Below are 26,449 nucleotides of genomic sequence, written 5' to 3' on the forward strand. Positions count from 1 at the left end.
ATTCCTCCCTGCCCTCTCTCCCTCTGTCTCTCTCTCACACACAAACAAGTGTGCGGACAAACACACACACACAAACACCTACGCAGGGACATGCACCAACACACGCCCACACCCCACCCAACCACACAAACACGAGAAATACATGGAAAAACAGCTGGTCAATCTACAGTCCCAGTCCAGTTTGGGTCTCTCTACGTCACACAATTAAAAGTATGACACCTGGAGTGATGGATAATTACATCCACTGATGCTGTCTCTCTGCTAAAGTACTTCTTCTTCAAACAGGGAGAGAGAGGGGACATACAGTACATACAGAGACACATGCGCATATGCACACATACACACACACACAGACTTCCAAGACTTCTTTTTTTTTGCACTTTTCTCCCCCCTCTCCCTCCCCGCTTGCTTATCTCCACTCTCTCTCCTTCCCTCCCTGTCTCTATCCCTCCCTCTCTCTCTCCCTCTCTCCCTTCCGCTCTCCCTCCCTCCTTGAGGTTTGTGAAGGATGGCCAAGGCCAAATGAGAGTACTGAGGGAGAATGAATCCAGCCGCACATGCTTCTAATGATTAATAATCAGTGATGGTCTCTCTCTCATCTCTGCTGTGGATGAGCATGACCCAGAAAAGGACAAGCAGCAGCCAAATGATTGATGACAACAGCTCATTTCCACTGTCTGTCCCTCCACCCTCCACCTCACACTGTTGTATTTGCACAATTAAAAGCTTTGTCCCCACAAACTCCTGAAATGTATTTATAGTCCACTAGAATCCATTAACCACACTATTCCCCCTTCCTTTCTCACGCACACACACTCTTTCTCACACACACATGCGCACGCTCACACACACACACACGCACAAAGATACAAACACACACACACCGAAATACCCAAATGAATGACAAAAATAAAAACTCAGTGTGAGGCAATGCTCTTCTGGATTCCTGTCTTTCATTGCCTAATAACATTGTTCAGCAAATTGGAATGGGTGTGGGCTGCCAAGACAGTGGCAGCAGCGCTGCGAGGAGTTTGAAGGGGAAAATTCATTTCCGTGCCGCTGCTCTCCTGTCCCAGAGACGAGGGTGGGACATGAGAGAATGTTTTCTCTCTTTATCAGTCAGACCAGGCCGCGACTCCCCTGCCCCAATTCCCCCAACTCATCTCACACACACATTCATCATCAACTCACACGTACAGTACCAGTCAAAAGTTTAGACACACCTACTCATTCAAGGGTTTTTCTTTATTTTTACTATTTTCTACATTGTAGAATAATAGTGAAGACATCAAAACTACGAAATAACACATATGGAATCAAGTAGTAACCAAAGAAGTGTTAAACAAATCAAAATATATTTGAGATTTGAGATTTTTCAAAGTAGCCACCCTTTGCCTTGATGACAGCTTTGCACACTCTTGGCATTCACTCAACCAGCTTCATGAGGTAGTCACCTGGAATGCATTTCAATTAACAGGTGTGCCTTCTTAAAAGTTAATTTTTGAAATTTCTTTCCTTCTTAATGTGTTTGAGCTAATCAGTTGTGTTGTGACAAGGTAGGGTTGGTATACAGAAGATAGCCCTATTTGGTAAAAGACCAAGTCCATATTATGGCAAGAACAGCTCAAATAAGCAAAGAGAAATGACAGTCCATCATTACTTTAAGACATGAAGGTCAGTCAATCCGGAAAACGTCAGGAACTTTGAACGTTTCTTAAAGTGCAGTCACAAAAACCATCAAGCGCTATGATGAAACTGGTTCTCATGAGGACCGCCACAGGAAAGGAAGACCCAGAGTTACCTCTGCTGCAGAGGATAAGTTCATTACAGTTACCAGCCTCAGAAATTGCAGCCCAAGTAAATGCTTCACAGAGTTCAAGTAACAGACACATCTCAACATCAACTGTTCAGAGGAGACTGCGTGAATCAGGCCTTCATGGTCGAATTGCTGCAAATAAACTACTACTAAAGGACACCAATAATAAGAAGAGACTTGCTTGGGCCAAGAAACACAAGCAATGGACAATAGACCGGTGGAAATCTGTCCTTTGGTCTGATGAGTCCAAATTTGAGATTTCTGGTTCCAATAGCCATGTCTTTGTGAGACGCAGAGTAGGTGAACTGATGATCTCCGCATGTGTGGTTCCCACCGTGAAACACGGAGGAGGAGGTGTGATGGTGTGGGGGTATTTTTCTGGTGACACTGTCTGTGATTTATTTAGAATTCAAGGCACACTTAACCAGCATGGCTACCACAGCATTCTGCAGCAATATTCCATCCCATCTGGTTTGCGTTTTAGTGGGACTATCATCGGTTTTTCAACAGTACAATGACCCAACACACCTCCAGGCTATTTGACCAAGAATGAGAGTGATGGAGTGCTGCATCAGATGACCTGGCCTCCACAATCACCTGACCTCAACCCAATTGAGATGGTTTGGGATGAGTTGGACTGCAGAGTGAAAGAAAAGCAGCCAACAAGTGCTCAGCATATGTGGGAACTCCTTCAAGACTGTTGGAAAAGCATTCCAGGTGAATCTGGTTGAGAGAATGCCAAGAGTGTGGAAAGCTGTCATCAAGGCAAAGGGTGGCTACTTTGAAGAATCTCAAATATAAAATATATTTGGCAGCAGCTAATGGGGATCCATAATAAATACAAATACAAATACAAATATCAACACCTCTCCAACCTCCCAACAACTCTCCCACCCTATCCTTGATTGTGACACTTCCACTCCCTCCCTCCTTAAACCCCACCATTACTCCCTCTACCCCTCCTCCCTCTCCAGGGTAGCACCCCATGCCTGCCCTTAACCATTACCCTCCAGGTGGAGGTAATGGGCATCCCACAGTAAACTCCCCCCCTTCCACCTACATTTACGCACACACCATCCCTCCCTCCTCCCACGCCACCCGGTGCTAGAATTGGAGTGCTTCAGAAGCAGCTCCATGAAGAGCCATTAACAGACGCTTTTAGAGCTGATAGTTTGAAGTTAATGATTTCCTACATGGGGGTCCTCTGCAATTAGCAAAGAGGTGCTGGTCCTCAACCATAACACTACTCTCCAAATGATAGAATGTTATAACCCCGTATTCTTTATTCTGAGTTAAAATAAAGAAGCTTTCCTCACACCTCTCAACTAGGTCACGAACACTATCAACACTTATTGTCAGTAATTATAATTATCAGTAATGATAAGCATGTACGCAAAACCACACACACACATACTGTAGGTGTGCAAACGTACACACACAAAACCACACACACACACATAGGTACGCAAACGCACGCACGCACACACACACACACACACACACACACACACACACACACACACACACACACACACACACACAGAGGGCTCCAGGCTCCAGCACTCTCAGCTGGCGGCTATTTGAAGCCCTCTCATTTAATCTCTAGGTGTTCCTAATGAACCCATCATCAGTAATAATGATCCTCCCGGTCCTTCAGAGCAGCAAGGACAGTATTGACACTCACTCTGCTGCTGCTGTCCTTTACCGGAGACTAGAAGAGCAGGCCAAGACACACTGACTGGCAAAGAGAGAGAGAGACTCAAGAGACCTACAACATTTTCTCACACCACCTACATCCAATACAGGCCGACAGACTGCAGAGACACATTATCTCACCCCACCTATAGCCACTCAACTCCTTTAAAACAGTGCCCCTAAATTCCTAAAGGAATGTCACCAAACCTAAATCAATTCATATATCAACTATATTTACCACAATATCCATATTCACAATCTATTACAAATTCATAACAACAACAAAAAGAGGCAGTTCTGTACAAAATCCACTTGGCACAGACGTCAGTTCAACGTCTAGTTTTGATTAAAATTTGGTTGAGTTGTCAACTAACGTGAATTCATCGTGAAAAACAAAACAAAAAAATTCACCATATCATTGGATTTAGGTTAAACGTTAGCTAAAAAACAGATGATATTTCCTTACGTTTATGACTTTTTACAAATCCAATCCATTTTCCACATTGATTCAACGTCATCACATTGAATTCTTTGGTTGAAATGACGTGGAAACATTGTTGATTCAACCAGTTTTTGGGTGGTCAATAGGAGGCGGTCTGTATCAGGGCTGTCTGTGTACACTGACTCAACCACTACTGTTTTCCCCCAGGTGAAATATGGTGGCATAAACAACCTTTAAAAGCCTTAAAACCTCAGCAGAAATACAATAGACTAATGCGGACTGGAGCGGTGTGTTTAAACCTCCAATGACTCACCTCCATTAATGCTGCCCACGCAAGAGTCAGCCACTCAGAGAAACAAGTTAATTGGGATCAATCAGCTCGGAGCTTGGCTCGCTCCCCCTGGTTTAGGCGAGCAGGATCTGAGGGCGGTTGCTTGAAAGACTTGTTAACTACTAGGCAGATAGTTTCAGGTGTGAGTCAGAACATACACACACAAACAGTTGAGGTAAGTTCAATGTGAAGACTTATGTAGATGACGCAATCTTCCACCAATTTTTTTATTTAACCTTTATTTAACTAGGCAAGTCAGTTAAGAACAAATTCTTATTTACAATGACGGCCTACCCTGGCCAAACCTGGACAACGCTGGGCCAATTGTGCGCCGCCCTATGGGACTCCCAATCACGGCCGGATTGTGATATAGCCTGGAATCGAACCAGGGTCTGTAGTGACAGAGATGCAGTGCCTTAGACAGCTGCGCCACTCGGGAGCCCACTACCTGATGCATTTCTTTCGTTTCTTAATTTCTACTTATACAACAATGACTAACAATACTGAGGTAAAGAAACAGCACAGCAGTTCAGAAATAATATATTAAGTATTGAAACAGATCGCAACTTTCGCAAGTTTATGGTTTCATATAAACTGTTGTACCATACTGGTATCTTTCAACAATGTAGTGCTGGTATGGTTCATATTAAGATAAATAATTGAGTGCCATTATTCAAGCCCATGTCAATAAATAGAGTCTAGCTGAGACTATTCTTCACATATGGACGATCAGTCCAATAACAGTAGCCATCCCCCAGGTTTACATGGTGCCCAGTCAGAATCCCACTGCACCCATAACTCCTAACCTAATCAATAACTGGGACATTGGCCCATCCTCTAATGCAGAGGAAAGTAGATTACTAAGACTAATCCAATAAGGCTGATACTGAATGCAGCTGCCCCCAGTTTACCCACAATTATATTATTCATATTAATCTAGGAAAGTGCCTTGACGCAAACATACATTTTTCATCGTAGATTTGTGGTGGTCCTTCAGGTGCGTGTATGTGTATTTCCCTGCTAGCAGCAGTGGGGAGATGACCCATGTGTGTGAGTATCTCCGTATGTGTGTGTGTAATCCGACAAAAGATTGTACTCACATCGGGGTACTCTTTTACAGGCACAAAGAGTTTCTCCTGGAGCTGCACGATGGGGCCCACTGCATCAGGGAGCTCACTGCTCCGCTTCTCTGTGCTACCGTTTAGCGTGTCGTTGTACATGTCCTTCCGTACCCGGCTGATCTCTGGAGGACAGGAGGAGAAACAAACACGTCAGTCAGATGATAGTCAGAACAACACAGTTGTAGTCACACAGAAGCCACAATACAGTGCAAGACAGATTGGTAAGGATACCAGTAACACCATAACAAATAAGGATCAATACGGGACCATACAACTACAGAATCTGGGGCAGTAAGGAAATATATTCCCTATACAGTAGTTGAAGAATCAAGCGTTTTAGGACATCCGTATGAGACGTATAGGGAAAGCACCTCTTATAGCTATCTTCTATAGCTACAGTGGGGAGAACAAGTATTTGATACACTGCCGATTTTGCAGGTTTTCCTACTTACAAAGCATGTAGAGGTCTGTAATTTTTATCATAGGTACACTTCAACTGTGAGAGACAGAATCTAAAACAAAAATCCAGAAAATCACATTGTATGATTTTGAAGTAATTAATTTGCATTTTATTGCATGACATAAGTATTTGATCACCTACCAACCAGTAAGAATTCCGGCTCTCACAGACCTGTTAGTTTTTCTTTAAGAAGCCCTCCTGTTCTCCACTCATTACCTGTATTAACTGCACCTGTTTGAACTCGTTACCTGTATAAAAGACACCTGTCCACACACTCAATCAAACAGACTCCAACCTCTCCACAATGGCCAAGACCAGAGAGCTGTGTAAGGACATCAGGGATACAATTGTAGACCTGCACAAGGCTGGGATGGGCTACAGGACGGGACCATACAACCAAGCAACTTGGTGAGAAGGCAACAACTGTTGGCGCTATTATTAGAAAATTGAAGAAGTTCAAGATGACGGTCAATCACCCTCGGTCTGGGGCTCCATGCAAGATCTCACCTCGTGGGGCATCAATGATCATGAGGAAGGTGAGGGATCAGCCCAGAACTACACATTTACATTTTAGTCATTTAGCAGATGCTCTTATCCAGAGCGACTTACAGTTAGTGATTACATATTTTTTTTATACTGGCCCCCGTGGGAATCGAACCCACAACCCTGGCGTTGCAAACGCCATGCTCTATCAACTGAGCTATATCCCTGCCGGCCATTCCCTCCCCTACCCTGGACAATGCTGGGCCAATTGTGCGCTGCCCATGAGTCTCCCGGTCGCGGCCGGCTGCGACAGAGCCTGGATTCGAACCAGGATCTCTAGTGGCACAGTTAGCACTGCGATGCAGTGCCTTAGACCACTGCGCCACTCAGGAGTACACGGCAGGACCTGGTCAATGACCTGAAGAGATCTGGGACTACAGTCTCAAAGAAAACCATTAGTAACACACTACGCCGTCATGGATTAAAATCCTGCAGCGCACGCAAGATCCCCCTGCTCAAGCCAACGCATGTCCAGGCCCGTCTGAAGTTTGCTAATGACCATCTGGATGATCCAGAGGAGGAATGGGAGAAGGTCATGTGGTCTGATGAGACAAAAATAGAGCTTTTTAGTCTAAACTCCACTCGCCGTGTTTGGAGGAAGAAGAAGGATGAGTACAACCCCAAGAACACCATCCCAACCGTGAAGCATGGAGGTGGAAACATCATTCTTTGGGATGCTTTTCTGCAAAGGGGACAGGACGACTGCACCGTATTGAGGGGAGGATGGATGGGGCCATGTATCGCGAGATCTTGGCCAACAACCTCCTTCCCTCAGTAAGAGCATTGAAGATGGGTCGTGGCTGGGTCTTCCAGCTTGACAACGACCCGAAACACACAGCCAGGGCAACTAAGTAGTGGCTCCGAAAGAAGCATCTCAAGGTCCTGGAGTGGCCTAGCCAGTCTCCAGACCTGAACCCAATAGAAAATCTTTGGAGGGAGCTGAAAGTCTGTATTGCCCAGCGACAGCCCCGAAACCTGAAGGATCTGGAGAAGGTCTGTATGGAGGAGTGGGCCAAAATCCCTGCTGCAGTGTGTGCAAACCTGGTCAAGACCTACAGGAAACGTATGATCTCTGTAATTGCAAACAAAGGTTTCGGTACCAAATATTAAGTTCTGCTTTTCTGATGTATCAAATACTTATGTCATGCAATAAAATGCAAATTAATTACTTAAAAATCATACAATGTGATTTTCTGGATTTCTGTTTTAGATTCCGTCTCTCACAGTTGAAGTGTACCTATGATAAAAATTACAGACCTCTACATGCTTTGTAAATAGGAAAACCTGCAAAATCGGCAGTGTATCAAATACTTGTTCTCCCTACTGTATCTCCAACTGATCTACAGACATAAGATCTTACCACACCTGCTCTCACCTCCACAACTCTGGTCACAGACTAAAGCACATTATGAGGAGAACACCATGGGCATTCATGCATAAGCAACACATCTGTGATAGTCTGCTTGAAAGAATATACTGTTGCAGGAAGACAGCTGGCCACAAACAGGTTTCAAATGCATGTATGAATGAAACATCACTGGGTGGCTTTCGTCTCTAAATAGTATGAAATGACTTTGATTCTGAAGTAATTATTGAGTATTTCTTTGCACCATCATCCATCTACAATGAGTGTGGAAACGTTCAAGAAAAGTATGAAAACAACAACGAAACAATGCATACCAAGTCATCAAAGCTGTCAACTATCAAGCCTGCCAATTGGACCCCTATTACCGAAAATAAATATATGTATGCAATCTCACACAGACAGGCACACATTGACATATTTTCCAAGCATACACTCATATGCTTGGAAAAGATAACTTCAATCCACCACATCAGTTCATCCAACAATACACACACACACACACACACACACACACACACACACACACACACACACACACACACACACACACACACACACACACACACACACACACACACACACACACACACACACACACATGTTTAAGGAATTGGGTGTCTATGGCATGCCAACAACAGCTGAAGGCATAGAAAATGACATATACAGCAATTTAAGAAGCTTACTTGAAGGCTACAGAGCAATACCGAAACACACAATAGACAGCTCAGACTGGGGATTCATGTAACCTCTGGCGTGACCTCAATAAACAAGTCTAACTGCTGGGCCTGTGGGCCTCGTTTCAGACCTCTCGGTGGCAGAAAAAAAGATGGCAGAAAGTCTATACAGTAGTCCTGCTGACAGAGAGGAGAGAGCGGAGCAGGGAGGGGAGAAAGAGACAGACAGACAGACAGACAGGCAGACAGAGGGAGAGAGAGAAACTGAGAAATATTAAATTAAAAAGAGGGAGAAAGAGAGAGATTGTGAAAAAGCAAAGGAGAAAAAGAGCCACATCTGAACAAACTGTGGAAACGATATGTCATTCACCTGGTCTGTGTGCACTGCAGAGGAGAAGCAGGGAGATGGAGGACAGATAATCACAGTAAATTACTTTAGATCTATTCTGTCATTTAATGAAGGGGTAATAACTCTCAATTTCTTAAACCAACTGATATTTTCCCTGAGGAGAAAAAGGAGAGAGGGAGAGTGGAGGAATGAGAGAGAGAAGGAAAAAAGATAAGTAGAGAGAAAGAGAGATAAACAGGGAGAGAGAAAAGAGATGGAGATATAATGAGATAGTGAGAGAGAGTGAAAGAGAGAGAGCGAAAGAGTGAGAGAGATATGGAGAAAGATCGAGAAAGAGTGACAGCAATAGAGAGTGAGAGAGAGAGTGTTATAATAAGATGGAAAGGATCATTAAAACGACCAACTCTGTTTGTTGCATAAAATACATTAAATATCCCCGTCCCGCGGCACAAATGGGCTAATTCTATTACAGATTAATCCTCTGATGCAATTCTCAGGGGCAAACCAAGGAGGAGGGAGAGATGTAATTACACTGCCTGCCATATTGCCATGCTTTCTTCACATAGATACACTGATACGCCCTCAACATCCATTACTTATTGGTTTCTTCACATGCAGGGAGGGTCCACCGAGACCCACAAACACACACCAATGTGACATTCACACACGTTGGAACAGAGGACCTATGTTTTGATATGGAGGAGGACTCCTGGAGTCGCACACACACAAACACACACACACACCCACACACAAGCACCCACACACCCCCACACACCCACACACACACACACACAAGCACCCACGCACCCACACACACCCACACACCCCCCCCCACACACACACAAACACACACCCACATACGCACACACACCCACATACGCACGCACCCACACACCCTCACGCACCCACCCACACACCTACACACACACAGAGGTACAAATGCCTCCTCCATTAACCTCAGCCTTGACCAGTGTGGGAGGATGGTCATTGTACAGAGGCCCATCATCATCACATTGATCCAGTATGTCGGGGAGCCCAGTGTGATGGCAGAGTGAGGTTGCAGCTGGTGGATGGCTTTACTAGTCTATTGTAATGGAAGGTGATTTTTGACTGTGGGACGGTAAAGCTAGCACTGTGGGAGAAAACAGCCCTCAGAGAAAACTTCCTTCAATAGGAGCCAGAGGAGTAAATCTTATCACTCTGGATAAGGGATAAGAGTGTCTGTTAATGGCTAAAATGTACACAAATGTACAACACTGAAACTCTTCTCTACTCTACACCACTTCAGACAAAGCACTGGCTCAAGCAAGTGGTATTGACTAGGAATAATCTGTATTTCAGTTCCCATGAATGCTCATGGAATGGCTGCTGTTGGTATTGTTGCAATTATCTACAGTAGCACTGCAGCTTCATTTTGGCAGATGTCATACACAACAAGTCACTGTAATGTGTGGGAGTAACAGTAACAGCTAGATACATAAAAGAAAGAAAGCTCATTTAGATGTGTTGTGGTGTTAGGGGTATTGTCGAGAAATGTGTTAAAGAGGGAAAGGAAACCAACTTTAGAGCATTGCAAAGAATTTCAAATCCAAGGGGCCTTGGGACGGAGCCTGGTCGGATTCCAAACCAAATTATCTTAGTAAACCATCAAGCGTAGTTATACACATAGCTTAGTCCTACATGTGAAATGTCACACTGAATAGGCCTCGTCTGTTATGTACATAAATAACAATCATGTTTTTCTCCCATGCCACTACTGCCTTTAAAACACATGAGATATGTGGTGGGATAAGGGCCGAAACATGCAGAAAGGTGATACATTGACTCCCTTTCAGCTTTTATTTTCTCCCTCCCACACATTTCGGTTTTTACTCTGAGTCGTCAACAGCACTGCTGTTTCAAGCTCTCAGATGAAATAGAGCTCTGGGCCGTATAAGAAGTCAACCCCAGCTAATGCAAGTGGAAGGGGAAATGTAGGGATAAAATATATAAGTTAATTTAATGGATGATTTCAGGGAAACGATGTGATCTTATAAAAGCATGCTGGGTAATTAAATTAAATTGTCAGATTAATATTTGACCCTGAGCAGATCTTTATTGATGCTAGGAATGTCTTGATTTATGAGACATAAATCGGTGTGAATGAATTGTGTGTGTATGTTTGGTTGTGTTTTCTTTTGGCCAATTCCTGAGTATTGTCCAGTGGTCACACTAGGCCACAGTCCTGAGGATGATTAAACTGTCACTGGTGATTTATGGACAGCGTTATTACAGCGTTTTAAACCTGTTTTTTTGGGTGATTTGTCAGCTTTTTAAACCCCTCTGAATTCAATCAATTTCCTGCTCTGGCCTGAAGGGCTACTCTTACTGCAGTACTGAGAACACAACGCTGCCACCTGCCTATGTGGACACACATGCTTTAGCTCAGCCCACTTGTGACCCCCCCCCCCCACACAGACACACACACACACACAGTGACTCATACAAGTATACATTTAGTGCAAGAAGGTAACATGACATTTCTCTATTAAGGAACAGTGCCAATCTGACAAGGATCTGATGACATTTGTGATGCACATCCAAGTGATCCTGAGAGAAGGAGAGAGAGAGAGAGAGAGAGAGAGAGAGAGAGAGAGAGAGAGAGAGAGAGAGAGAGAGAGAGAGAGAGAGAGAGAGAGAGAGAGAGAGAGAGAGAGAGAGAGAGAGAGAGAGAGAGAGAGTCACGACTTCGGCCGAGGCTGCCTCCCCTCCTTGTTCGGGCAGGCTTCGGCGTTCGTTGTCACCGGAGTACTAACCACTGCCACCCCAATCATCATCACAATTGTCTTGTCTCGTTATCACACACACCTGGTTCTAATCCCCTAATTAGTCTGTGTATAAGTGTTCCTTCTGCCCCCTTGTCCTTGTGGGTGATTGTTTATTGTGAAGGTTAGTGAAGCTCGGTGGAGCTCGTGTATTTTGTTCGACGGGAGTATTTTCCCGTGTGCCTTGTATTTTCCAGTGCACCTGTTTTGTGCCCTGGAGTGTGTTTGACGCAGTTCTGCATAAACCTGTATTTTGCGGATTAAAGCCTGTTTTTCTGTGATTTACCCTCCTGCGCCTGACTCCTTCAACACAACCACATCACAGAGAGAGAGAGATGTAAGCTGAGTATCCCTGCTCCGAGTCAATACACACAGATTCATTTACCCTCCAATTGAACAAAATCTGCTGCATATATCTGCAGCAATCAGCATCAGCTTTCCTGAACATCACAAACTATTAGCCTAGCCTCAGAACAAATGACTCTCACAGACACAAGCTTTTATCCATAAACCCTTAACCATCTCACCACATTCAAATGGAGGAGATATGACAACTATTGATCCTATTACTGAAAAAGCAGCTGGTGAGTTTACTGTACTTCAACTGAGACTACATGGGGCTTCTCAGCTGATCCCCAGTAAGTGAGATCAGTTTATCAGATGCAGTGTATGTGTGCGTGTATGTGTGTGCGTGTGTGTGTGTGTGTGGGGGTGGGGCGCCACACATACACATTCTTCACAAGATTGATATGATATCACCGTCCTTTATGGGAAGGGCAGCAGACACACACACACACACACACACACACACACACAGATAGGAGATAAAACAGAGACTTGGAGACAGACAAACGAAGACAAAAAGCGTTTTGTTTTTACGAGCGAGGAAGATGTGCATACAGAAAATACAAAAAAGTTACTGAGCGCATGAGAGACAGATAGAGTGCGAGACAGAGACAGAGAGAGTATCGTCCGACACCCTTCTGTGATAGTAATTACGGGGCTCTGTGAGTGGCGACCACATCGAGAGTGAACGTTCAGTCAGGAGGTGGGGGATGAGGGCGAGCGCTCAAACAGAGACGCCATCTGGAGCTGCGCTTTCTACAGAATAATACATCTCCTCCTTCTCATCCTTCGCTCTCTCTCTCTACAGTGTACCTGCTTTGTATCCACCTACAGAGCTCTGATCCCAGCTAAATCAATCCATCACAAGTTGGACTTCAGCTCCAGTGATTTGTGATGATGCCATTTTGGGGCACAAATAGGGAGCTAAATCTCGGGGGGTTATGTCATTGGGGGACGAGGTGCCATATTTAGATGCCCAGCCATTGGGCAGCAGCTCATATCCCACTGTCGTTGTTGACTCAGGGGCCCACTGGGCACAAACCAGTTGTGCCCTAATGAAAGCCTCCTGAAATCCCTCGCTCCGATTCTGCCGTCACACGCTCCGAAAATGAGCAGGGACACTCGAGCAGCGAACATTCCTGTCACGAAGAAGAGAAGAGGAGGAGGAGAAAGGAGGAAGAGAAAGGAGGGGGAGGATTGGGGATGTGCACTCTTGCACTGCCTGCTCTGGCACATACCCACTTCAATTAGCTTAGTGTGGCGGAGTGGTGGAGCTAGCAGAGCCTAGTAGCAGAGCCAGTGGAGTATTTCTGAAAGCCCCTGTACGCTGGTGCAGACGGCTGCCATACACGGTCTGATCAGGGAGACAGGGCTGACAGGTCTCATCATCCACCCTGCTGCCTAATCACAGACAGTAGCGACTGTACACACACACACACACACACACACACACACAGATGGATACACACACAGACACAGCAACATGCGCGTGCACAGTTGCATAATCACACAGAGACAGCAAGAGACAGCGAAACACACGCACATGTGCGCGCAAACACACACACACACATACAGACACACACTATATACAGTAAAATAGCAAGGCTGTATCTTTTATTGTAGTCAGCCTGGTGCCTGTGTGATACACTGCCCTGTGATTAGGGCAGGAGCTCAGCCAATTACTCCAGGTCAGCCTGTGCACCGGTATATGCAGTATGTACAGTGCATTCGGAAAGTATTCAGACCCCTTGACTTTTTCCACATTTTGTTAAGTTACAGCCTTATTCTAAAATGTATTCAATTGTATTTTTCCTCATCTACACACAGTGCCCCATAATGACAAAGCAAAAACTGGTTTTTAAAAATTTTGCAAATGTATTAAAAGTGTAAAACTGAAATATCACATTTACACAAGTATTCAGACCCTTTACTCAGTACTTTGTCGAAGCACCTTTGGCAGTAATTACAGCCTTGAGTCTTTTTGGGTATGGTGCTACAAGCTTGTCACACCTGTATTTGGGGAGTTTCTCCCATTCTTCTCTGTAGATCCTCTCAAGCTTTGTCAGGTTGGATGGGGAGCGTCGCTGCACAGCTATTTTCAGGTCTCTCCAGAGATGTTTGATCGGGTTCAAGTCCGTGCTCTGGCTGGGCCACTCAAGACCATTCAGAGACTTGTCCCAAAGAAACTCCTGCATTGTCTTGGCTGTGTGCTTAGGGTTGTTGTCCTGTTGGAAGGTGACCCTTCGCCCCAGTCTGAGGTCCTGGAACAGGTTTTCATCAAGGATCTCTCTGTACTTTGTTCCGTTCATCTTTCCCTCGATCCTGACTAGTCTCCCAGTCCCTGCCGCTGAAAAACATCCCTACAGCATGATGCTGCCACCACCATGCTTCACCGTAGGGATGGTGCCAGGTTTCCTCCAGATGTGACGCTTGGCATTCAGGCCAAAGAGTTCAATCTTGGTTTCATCAGACCAGAGGGTCTTGTTTCTCATGGTCTGAGAGTCTTTAGGTGCCTTTTGGCAAACTCCAAGCGGGCTGTCATGTGCCTTTTACTGAGGAGTGGCTTCCGTCTGGCCACTCTACCATAAAGGCCTGATTGGTGGAGTGCTGCAGAGATGGTTGTCCTTCTGGAAGGTTCTCCCATCTCCACAGAGGAACTCTGGAGCTCTGTCAGAGTGACCATTGGCTTCTTGGTCCCCTCCCTGACCAAGGCCCTTCTCCCCTGATTGCTCAGTTTGGCCGGGCGGCCAGCTCTAGGAAGAGTCTTGGTGGTTCCAAACTTCTTCCATTTAAGAATGATGGAGGCCACTGTGTTCTTGGGGAAATGTTTTGGTACCCTTCCCCAGATCTGTGCCTCGACACAATCCAGTATTGGAGCTCTACGGACAATTCCTTTGACCTCATGGCTTGGTTTTTGCTCTGACATGCACTGTCAACTGTGGGACCTTATATAGTCAGGTGTGTGCCTTTCCAAATCATGCCCAATCAATTGAATTTACCATAGGTGGACTCCAATCAAGTGGTAGAAACATCTCAAGGATGATCAATGGAAACAGGATGCACCTGAGCTCAATTTCGAGTCTCATAGCAAAGGGTCTGAATACTTACGTAAATACGGTATTTCTGTTTTTTATTTGTAATACATTTGCAAAAAATTCTATAAACCTGTTTTCGCTTCGTCATTATGGGGTATTGTGTGTAGAGTGATGAGAAAATAAAATATTTAATCAATTTTAGAATAAGGCTGTAACGTAACAAAATGTGGAAAAGGTCAAGGGGTCTGAATACTGTCACAATGCACTGTATGTATAGGGTAGTATTGAATGTGTTTGTATGTGTGTATGTGCATGGGTATACTGTGTGTGTACAAAGCTGCTTTTGAGCAGTTGCTGCCTCAGGAGGTGCTAACACAAAGGAAATGATGACTCTCAGTGGTGATGACTAAAGTGTGCCAGCAGAGAGGATTGTGCTGGGCTGAGGATGGAGGGAAGCATATGGACACAGCGCCACATGCCTGATGGGCTCACTACCATCTCTCTACAGGCCTGGGCAAAGACAAACTGGAGGAAAGACACGCAGAGACACTGAATTAGAGTGACACCCTAGCCATGGCTTGTTCACCCCGATACCATCTAGAAGGCGGAGACAGTACAGATGCATCAAAGCTGGGAATGAGAGACTGATAAAAAGCTTCTATCTCCAGGCCATCAGACAGTTAAAACAGTCACCACTAGCTGGCTTCCGCCCAGTACCCTTCCCTGAACCTTAGACACTGTGACTAGCCGGCTACCACCCAGTACTCTACCCTGCACCTTAGAGACTGCTCCCACTGAACACTGGTCACTTTATTAATGTTTACATACTGTTTTACTCACTTTATATGTATATACCGTATTCTAGTCATGGCTCATCCTATATAACTACTGCTGAACACACCTGTTCTATTCACATACTGCCCATAATGTCTATACACTATTATATATATTTATATTCCGGACTATTTCTTAATTTCTTCTTTTGTATTTTTTGTATTATGTGTGTATTGTTTTGTATTTCTAGGTATTACTGCACTGTTGGAGCTAGAAACACAAGCATTTCACTGCACCTGCGATAACATCTGCAAATCTGTGTACGCGACCAATAAACTTTGATTTGATTTGAGATACTGAGAGACACTGAGATAGAGTGAGACACTGATGCTATGAGATACTGAGCTAATGTTAGACACTCCGAGACATTGAGCTAATGTGAGACGCTCAGAGACATTGAGCTAATGTGAGACGCTCAGAGACATTGAGCTAATGTGAGACGCTCAGAGACATTGAGCTAATGTGAGACGCTCAGAGACATTGAGATAGTGTAAGACACTCAGAAAGACACTGAGCAAATGCGAGACTGTGAGATACTGAACAGGCCACATTTGGTAAATTTACAACTATGCTTGAAGCCTGCGCAAACATTAGTAGGCAGTTATGCTGACCCGTGGTCACATTTAGCCACACAGCTAAGGCAAATATATGAGATACAAACTGTGCTCAGTGATTTCATTTGTGGATAAACACAGCAACATACTGATTAAACATTCCTCCGCTGTTCTGCATGCTCTGGCTTAGGCTGACATAATTGGGTTGTGCTGTCACGAGACATGCAGTTAAGGAGTTAATGTTTTAATGCTTGTGAATGAGTGGCTGCAGATATCACATGTTTTGGGGACAGGAGGTCGGACGGAGGATCCCAACTCCGAAAATGATCGACAAACATTATCAGCTAGCTCTAAGAAAGAAATAAAAAAACTTTCAGAGTCTAAATAAAACTAAGTGTTGCATATCTGGACAAAAATAAAAATTCAGACCAGAAATCACATTGTGAGCAGTATGAGAACTCAGCTTAACAAATCCAAAGAGATCATTCACACTTCTCAACCTCAATATTTCAACTAAAGATAGGTATACAGTATTTCAACTAATCTAACATCTTGCAGCCAAACCTTAAGACACTCATAATCCACCTTCAAAAGAGGAGTAGAGAATACTCTATCTATCCTTTGAGCCTTTAGTGAGCCAAGATAATTGAGGTCAAGGATCATTTTTCACAGCTGAGTCTTGATGCTCTTTATCAGCATTCAACTGGGCAGTCTAATAGATGGTTCATTAGGTGGATACCTTTGAATGTCCTTTAGAGTGGACTTGGGCACTAGCCCAGAACATTTGAAAATCACCTCAGAAAGTGGTGAGATTCAATTATAAAAGGAATCTCCAACTCCTACTACACCTTGAACTTTGAGCTGCTGACAGAGGGAAAACACATCAATCTTTAAGGTTCCTCAAGCAACAATTCCAGAATGTGTTGAAGCGTTAACTCTGTATTGAGAAGTGGAAGAAAAATAGCCTGTGCTCAAAGAGACTGAAATAGAAGACCTACAGTCTTGAAAGTTTGAAGCACTCACAGTGGTAGAGTGCTATTCTTTATTGGCTTTTGAAATTAATTACAGTAGGGTAATTAACATTGCAGTCTCCATACAGGTGGTCCAATCTAACTAATGTGCTTTGATTTGAAAAGCAAGGGTAGACGCGAGCCATAATTTGAGATAAGCTAAAGCAGACCCATAGCGCAAACAAGAGCACTTACTCACACTCGCACGTGACTCTCAGATGAAGATATCACCCCTAAACCTTCAGGATGTCATTTCCTCTGGAATTATTTATTTACTGGCTTCAATCCATTTGAGGGGAAGCAGCAAGAGAATGAGAAACCTTGTGAGAGCAAAACCTATTGATAAAAATGAGGTCACATGTTGCCTGAGCATTTCAGCTTTTTCACGTTTCAAAAAATAGGTTTCATCCATTCTTTTCACATGCTCTTTTTCATGCCCCCCCCCCCCCCTTACTTACTCAGCGTTCTGTGGTAGAAAGGGGATTCAATTACAAAGAGTGCTTTTAAAATGAGAAATGTGAATACATTATAGAAGTACACACTGATGTATTCTCTCATAATGCTGGTATCGCAGGGAGAACGGAATAATGATACGTATTAATACAGAGCGCGGCTAGTAGAGCCAACGCAGTCTACTCTAAAGAATAGAGAGATTGATTGTCTCGTGAGATTGAGTGTTTAGTCTTGTGAAGGGATGACTAAGCTAATAGCACGTTGACCCAGTGACCTTTGGCTGTTGTGGATAGATCTTAGTCCAAGGTCTTACGGGGGCGTGGGGGTTGGAATGGGTTGGCAGAGTGATCATGTTTAGATCTTTCTTTTGGTTCCTACATGATTCCATATGTGTTATTTCATAGTTTTGATGTCTTCACTATTATTCTACAATGTAAATAATAGTAAAAATAAAGAACAACCCTTGAATGAGTAGGTGTGTCCAAACCTTTGACTGGTAGTGTATATATATATATATAATGGAAGTATATATATTTTTTACACATATTTAACACCTTTTTTGGGGCACAAAACTACCTTCATACTTCCATTTGTTTTTTTTAAACCAGCAACCTCTGTCCAGTGAAGTCCACAATGCATATTGTATGTACAGTAACAGACAGTTACATGACCTACAGCATGGTCAAGCAAGTTAATGTTTCCGACATTTTCGGACCACTAAACAACTATTGATTTAGAACCACAGAGAGTTACCACAAGACGCAAAGAAAACAGGAGCTGGCTCCACTATTCCAGCACCATTTCAACTTCAACATTTCAACATCATCAAATCACCTCTGCTTAGTCTAATACAGTGACAATTAAAAGATACAAAAAACAATTTAGTCCAATCAACGTAAGCTAAATATGATGTGGCTGTCCATGGTTCTGATTTCTGTGTGCGTGTGTGTGTAGAAAAACATGTTGACTCACCCTACTTGTAGAGAAATGCCAACGCCACCCTCTCTTTCATGTTGAAGAAATGGTCTATCACTCTGTCATACAGTACACACTTTTATTTTTTGTTGTCCTACGCTACCTGGCTAAAATGCTTGCTCGCTAGCCTAACTTCCATTCATGGGCAACATTGGCTAGTTAACATTAGCCTTCTACATCTAGCAACATATGGAACTTCCATCCTCTCAGGCCCCTGGCGTATGAATTAATGGTTGGATCAGAATCGCCGTTATAATCATTGGCCAGTATGGAGAATTAAGTAAAACCACAAGTCCAAATCCCTATCTCCATCCATGGCTAATTTAGGAATGGGACAATTTTAGCTAGCTGGTTAGCTAGACACCGCAGGACAACAACACAACGAAATGCAACAATTCAAGTTTTTCTGTCAATGAAGTATGCTCTCAATGGGATTTGATAGGAGTGACGCCAAATCCAAGCTGGCTTCCCTTGACACTTTATTTTGGTGCGCCAGGACCATTCACAGTTGAGCTCGCTCAGTTTAGCTCAACGCTTATTGGCTAATTTCGTATACTTTTTTTCAAGGTAGGCCAGATGCTCGCTGGCTTCCCTTGCCTTTAATGCTACGGGGGGCAACAATGTCATACTCGTTTGGACCAGACAGCATCAGATAGATGGCCTACATGTAGAGAGACAGAGGGGCACTGTTTCGCGCGGTCGGATGCTTTCTCCTGTGAGATAAATTATTATTATTTATTTTTCCTTGGTCAATTTTATGGGGAAGCCTGGCTTACCTTGGTATCCATGAATACACGCCACTGCATAATAGTTTTGTAGGCCAAACCGTTCGGACACTACAGACGTTTTCGCAAGACGACCGATTTCCGGGATGTCTCATGGTCTGACAAACACTCTAGCACTGCCACCTTTCACCGCAGATGCAGAAGTGCGACATCGCCGGATGCGGTGGATTGAGACGCATCCAACTGATATCTCTAGCTTAAACTGATGTATTTTGATGGGGATTTTTTATTATGTTACTTAGATTGATGCACTGGTGCGTCAATCGACTCTAAGGGGTATAAAGGGATGAGGGAAAGCCTCTTTCACTTCACATGACTGACCTGGTAGGGACCTGCCCTCTGTCTATGATGAGCCAATATCATACATAGTATATCTGCCACAACAGTCAGGTTGTGGTACTCTAGGTGTAATTCTAACCTGTTGATACTGACTCAATACAGAGGGTAAGATGTGCTTTTTTGTTGTTGCTACAAAACATGACGCCAACATACACAACAACACACCATATCAACTAACCAAAAATCACAATCTTCACCATCTTTATCCCTAAGGTACCATTTTCCCCATCCCTCCTAATGCTGCAGTGCATGCCGTAAGTAAGAGACGGAACAATTACTCCACAACACAGGGACAGGATCTGAATAAATTTACTTTGAGCCCCCCACCAAACCCTACTTCACTTCTGAAATTAATTAATTACTCCAATTATGTGATGAATAGGACCACTTAGTTTAATTGTGAGATGAGTTGGAAGAATTCTCTGGTCTCTCTGGGACTCCTTGATGCTTGAGATAGAGAGAGAGAGAGAGAGAGAGAGAGAGAGAGAGAGAGAGAGAGAGAGAGAGAGAGAGAGAGAGAGAGAGAGAGAGAGAGAGAGAGAGAGAGATGGAGAGAGAGAGATGGAGAGAGAGATGGAGAGAGAGAGAGAGAGAGAGAGAGACCGAGAGAGAGAGAGAGAGAGAGAGAGAGAGAGAGAGAGAGAGAGAGAGAGAGAGAGAGAGAGAGAGAGAGAGAGAGAGAGAGAGAGAGAGAGAGAGAGAGAGAGAGAGAGAGAGAGAGAGAGAGAGAGAGAGAGAGAGAGAGAGAGAGAAAGTGGGAGAGAGAGATATAGAAGAGAGAGAGAGTGAAAGAGAGAGAGAGAGAGAGAGAGAGCGAGAGAGAGAGAGAGAGAGAGAGTGAGTCAGAGGCAGACACAGAGTCACAATATGGCGAGATATAAAGAGACTCCACCTTTTAATGGCGAAGAGGAGACCTTGGAATCATCCCTCTGTGTGTGTTGATTACCATTCCCTGACGCAGTCTGCTCCTGCCTGTCTGGGACACTGAGTGCGTTTAACGACCCCTGTTAAGAGTCTTCCTCCTGTCACGCTAGTGAACCACTAACTATCCAGGGGAAGTAAACTTGTTTCTTGTTAACCGTCACTCTAGTAAAACATGTTCACTCTTCAATGTGATTTCCCAGAATCGATTCATGTGCTAGTGGTCTATATCAATAGAAAATACTATAACAGCTAGCTAATAACTCAACAAAGATAAATGAGTTGTCACACACTTTGGATACAGTTAATGTGGGCAATTCATTTTTGGTTAAACAAAACATACAGTAGCGGCACCCAGTGGGGCATGAAACACACACGCACACCAAAAAAGTTATTCATCATAAGCGCCTTGGCCTTGCTCTCTCACAGATCCCTCTTCTACTAACCTCTCCTCCCATCCATTTGAGTGTGCCTTGGGGCTGGGGCATACATACAGTACTAGAGTACCAGAGTACCTATAGCAGTGATTCAATTAATCACCTTTATTACAGAGCGGAGCAGCCCTGCATGGCTGGCTACACTGATTGTCCATTGAGAGCATTCATCTGCACTAACAGCGGCATCAGTCTGCGCATCAGTACGCAGCTGTATCGTCTGCTCTGGGCCACTGCGCAGACACATCACTCAAAGATGACAGCTCAGGGCCGGGCTCAGTGCTCAGATAAGGGGGCTCATTTCACATACCCAGTAATGACTGGGACAACTTTTACCTGAGTCATATGGTCACTGATACGTTCTGATCATGAACATCTAGACATGGTTCGGTAGTAATGTCACTGAAACTGACATACTGACCATAATCGCCTGCCCAGGACACACCTAGCAAGTATTATTAATAATCCAGGTGGTTCAGTGATGCGTTACCGTGCCACACTTGAATGTCACTGGAGAAAAACACAAACTAATAGCAAATTCACACTGGCTGATAGATAGCTTTGATTATGACACGTAATCCAATTATCTAAATTTGAGATCTAAATGAGAAAATGATGCACCAGGAGGCTGTTAAAGGCTACAGATGTAAGTACACACACACACATGCACACACACACATACCCACACACACGGCACGCACATGCACACAGAATAGCCTTTTTCCTTGTGGGGAATGGCGAAATGTCCCTACTTGTCTGAATTTTCCTTGTTTTACTATCCTTTTGAGGACTTCTGGTCCCCACAAGGATAGTAAAACCAAAAACACAAACACACACACACACTCTCCCCATGCACACACAATCTATTATCACTTCTCAGTCACAGCCGATGCACACAGGTGCACTGGGGTTATCAGACAACCATCTCCTATAAACGCATCCTCTGTGGGATGAGATATAGCCCTCCATCACCATCAATGATGCGGCTGCGTTTCCATACTCATTTATCTCTTTTCATTCTCCACTGCAGACTACAGCAGATCACAACAGAGGGGAGAAGAAAACACTGACTCTGAGCGTCACGTATGATCAATGTTGCAGCCAAGCACAAGCTGTAGATGATATTTTATACGCCAGCCCTCTCCAACCCCCCTTTAGAAAGCGCTGAGGTCTGCAAAAGCCAGTGATTTAGCGTCGCTTGGCAGATACCGACAATGGAAAAGCACAGCTACAGACTAGTGCAATGAGGATATTGTATATGTGAATTCACCCTACCTATAACAATCAGATTGTACACATTACCTCAGACGAATACGTGTAGCCAGATCACACAAACATAATCGATCCCACTCTATTACTGTAACCCTGCCCACTGGGCACACACTGGTTGAATCAACGTTGTTTCCATGTCTTTTCAATGAAATTCCGTTGAACCAACGTGTAATAGACGTTGAATTGACGTCTGTGCCCAGTGATTGGTGTCACTCAGTAATCCTGTCCGCATACAGTGAATGCACGTGGCACATAGGCAAAATCGATTGATGATTAGAATAATCATTATTTACAAAATGTCCTATTGATCAAATAACACACACACGTGCGCACACACAGCTAAGGGGAATGGGGGGGCTGAGTCAACTATATCTCAGCTACATGTCATCTGTGGTATTATTGGAGGTCAGAACTGAGTGTGCTAGTGGAAGTGAAACCAGTGTCTCAATTCGACCCACCATCTATCTGGCCAAAGCGTACATGCACTGACTCAGAGATCTCTCTGGCTGTCTGCACATCACATCACAGCACTTAGACAGACCTGGCTTAGCAGCCACATACAGAACAGACTAACAGGAAGACACTAACTAACAGCAACTGAGTGACGAAGAGTTTCTGTAAATTGGCAATCCAATTAGTGCTGAGACTGTAGGCACGATTTCTCAGTTCTAATGATACTGAAATTAGTCTGTTTAAAAACAACAACACTAGTGCCTAGTATTGAGCACAGCCATGCAGTGAAAGGGGAAGTGAAGGAGAGAATTCTTCAGAATAGTGTATAGGGCATTGGAACTCTGATGTACCATGGGGGCTTTACATTAACACTGTCTTAAGTGTGCCTTATTGTACTTCTTAAGCAGTTGTAATATCACACAATATCACACTGTGTGTGTGTGTGTGGGGGGGGGGGGGGGGGGTGCTGTGCGAAGCGGAGGGATAGTCTTGCTTCACACACAGCTGTGTTCCAGCACCACCCAAACCCTCCACCCCTCACCCGCCCCTCACTCACACCAGCAGGCCTGCAGCTCCATCAAGCACCGATGCTTCAGACCAAGACCAACACGAAAAGCAGAAACTTGTGAGCGAGAGTGTCTGTGATTAGCCGGCACATTAGACAAGTTAGACCCCTCGAGAACGTGGGGCCTCTCGTCTGAGCTGAGAATCGAATGGTAAGGATGATGATTTGTGAACATATGACATGGCAGATTGACAATAATATGCGGGGACTTCCACTTTGGCTATGTTGGGTGTGTTCCTCCTTCACGGCCTAGCCCTGAATCAGCTACAGTATAACACTGACCGCATGACATACATCAAAACTATACAGAAAGCACTTGTTTTGCACACACATGGTAAATTAGATTTGACATGGGCGGTTAGACGTTCTTAAACATTACCTCTCACTAAAAATACCAATATTTTCTTCACGGGACAAGATGAGAGAAACACTTGGGTAATGTTAAGAACTAAAACAATTGGGAACGTTGCAGATAGAAATACCACAAATAGAGCCGTGATTCCTCAAGTGTTTCTCTCATCTTTCTATCTGAACGTTCTAAAACGTTGTGTCCTGCTGAACGCGCCCCTGAAATAGGAGGCGGAGGTATAGGTCTAGGGCAGAGGTCGGCAACAGGCGGCCCGTGGGCACACAACCATCCCGTGAGTGATTTTTTTGGGCTCCCCGTTTTAGTTTTGGGTAAAAAAAGACTGTAAAATCACCAGGAATTCTGCAAAAAAAATATATAATTTATGAAAATCTGTCCCCAAATATTCCCACAAATAAAGATAAAAGGATGTGATTGTGTCTCAATTTAATCAAGGTATGACATTATTGTTATTTTCATATACAATATTTTTGAGGGCTTAGTTGTGGTCAATTTTGCAGTGTACAAATTATTATTATTATTTGCTGGCCCCCCGACCATTCGCCCCGACAAAAATCGTCCCGTGGCTGAATCTAGTTGACTACCATTGGTCTAGGGTCTAGGCATTGCGCAATTCTACCTGTGGACATTACTCAGTCAATTGTCACTTTTCCCCCAACCAGTAGTGTAGGATATAACCTAAATAAACTAAATTAACTAATTCACTGGAGCCTCATGTACACTAACAAAAAACTGAACTCTTGAACTCACCAAAACATTTCTGAAATTGCTGGCATATAGCCTATGTAGGCAACGCAAGGCAGGCTGCCATAGTGAATGGGTATGAAATGATTTGGGATGAATGGAAAAGCATAAAACCCTATCCTAATCTCAAAAAGAGACTTCCAATAAAACATCACAGGCTCTAATGAGGCATTCAAAAGTCTGATATATATAAAATAGTTTAGTAGGCCTAAATAATTTAAAAAGTGAAAGGTAGCAGAATGTTGAGGGGAAAATGGTACCCAAAGAGATGGACGATAAAAGAAGATGAAGCCTAAACCCGGTGGGAGCCCCCTGGCGCCTCATCCACCAAATTCCCCAACAGTCTCTCTAGCACGCCAACTCCCACACATTATTGCCTATCTATATCAACTACAATAGACATGATTGAAGGACACAACATTTTAAAGAAAAACACGAAATGTAGCCTAATATCATGCGTTATTGTTTCACTAATATTCTCAGGGGAAAATAGTATATATTTTTAAAGCCGGTTTGGCTGCACGGAGTGAGAAATGTTTCACTCTTCATTGCGCTGTGAGGATAACGGTGCAATTGGTTACACTATTGGCTGTGTAGGTAGGGACAAAGTATTCAACATTTCTTCAAAAACTATTTTCCAAATGTAGACAAATGTTTGACTTTTTCCTCCACCTCATACATTGTTTATTACCTTGAAATATTACCTTGAGTCCAAAAGCGATGTCCAGTTTAGGTTAACTCTAAAATAACTGCCTGAAGAATACGTGAATCACTAAACAGATTTTAATCTTTCTTTCTATTTAGGTAGGCTAGGGTTTCACCTGTTAATCAAATGTTTTATGTCAACATGAGTGGGATTAAAGCACGCAAGAATAAAAGTACTGGTGTGCTCTTCAAGTGAAAAGCCTGAAGCTTGGGAGGCTAGCGTAAAACGAATGCAAACCTGGGTATTGGGAACAATTCAGAACTGTAGACTAGCCTACTGTTGTATATGCATTGATATAATTATTTTTTCCAATGATGACAACACATTCACGCCTGCATTGCTCATGATTTCAGTCCACAGAAAGCAACAAATGCTCCCAACGTTGACCTATGTAAAAAGGAAGGGAGGCAGCACTTTCACTATGAGAGAATACGTCTGTGGGATCCATGCACATACTGTATCATAAACTACCACATATGTAATGTTACCTTAATTTAGGGTGTTTGTCTATTCACACACATTGATCCCAAATTTACCTTCATCAAGCAGCCGTTCGAGGTGGTTAAAAATTCCGCAGAAGTTGGGTAGGCTGCTCATCAGTTTCTTATCATTCATGAGCTGCATGAGATAGTCTGGGGTAGGCTTTGGTTTCTCCTTGGTTTCCATTTCCCCAACCATATTCCAATTTTTTTTTTTTTAAATCAGCCTCAAACAGAACCAAGGATGGAAAAAATATATATATACTGTCTCTTGATGGTAGGCTAAATGCAGTGAGCTGTTCTGTCTCCTGGTGCTGCGTTTAATTTCTTTACGCACTGTACTGCAATTCTACTCCTCCGTCTGGTTGTAAGCTCTTCAGAGGACAGGTGATAAAATAAAGAAAAAAGTAAATAAAGGGAAAAATAAAACAAAAATATGAAACGGCGGAGGTAGTTTTTTATTTTTAAGTTGCCCTTATATAAGTTATCGGAATGAATAATCAACTCCCGCGTGTCCACTGCGCTTGATTTATCTTTTCAAACGATGTGTCTTCTGCTTTCTCCTACCGAGGTTCTT

The 26,449-nt window shown here is 43.7% G+C and overlaps 1 protein-coding gene across 5 annotated transcripts in view; it reads right to left on the minus strand.

Annotated features, from left to right (window-relative positions):
• The window catches only part of LOC311109672 (KH domain-containing RNA-binding protein QKI), a gene marked incomplete at both ends in the record, with an annotated part of 77,633 nt that extends 51,562 nt beyond the window's left edge, over positions 1-26,071 (minus strand). For all 5 annotated transcript variants that reach the window (XM_084152633.1, XM_084152632.1, XM_084152630.1 and 2 more), the window contains 2 exons: positions 5,385-5,527; positions 25,930-26,071. In XM_084152633.1, coding sequence (XP_084008759.1) covers positions 5,385-5,527; positions 25,930-26,071 — 285 coding nt within the window. The remainder of the gene's footprint in view (positions 1-5,384; positions 5,528-25,929) is intronic.
• Positions 26,072-26,449: the final 378 nt, after the last annotated feature.

This window comes from Coregonus lavaretus (assembly GCF_964263955.1).
Source record: "Coregonus lavaretus genome assembly, chromosome: 1".
NCBI classification, from domain to species: Eukaryota; Metazoa; Chordata; class Actinopteri; order Salmoniformes; family Salmonidae; genus Coregonus; species Coregonus lavaretus.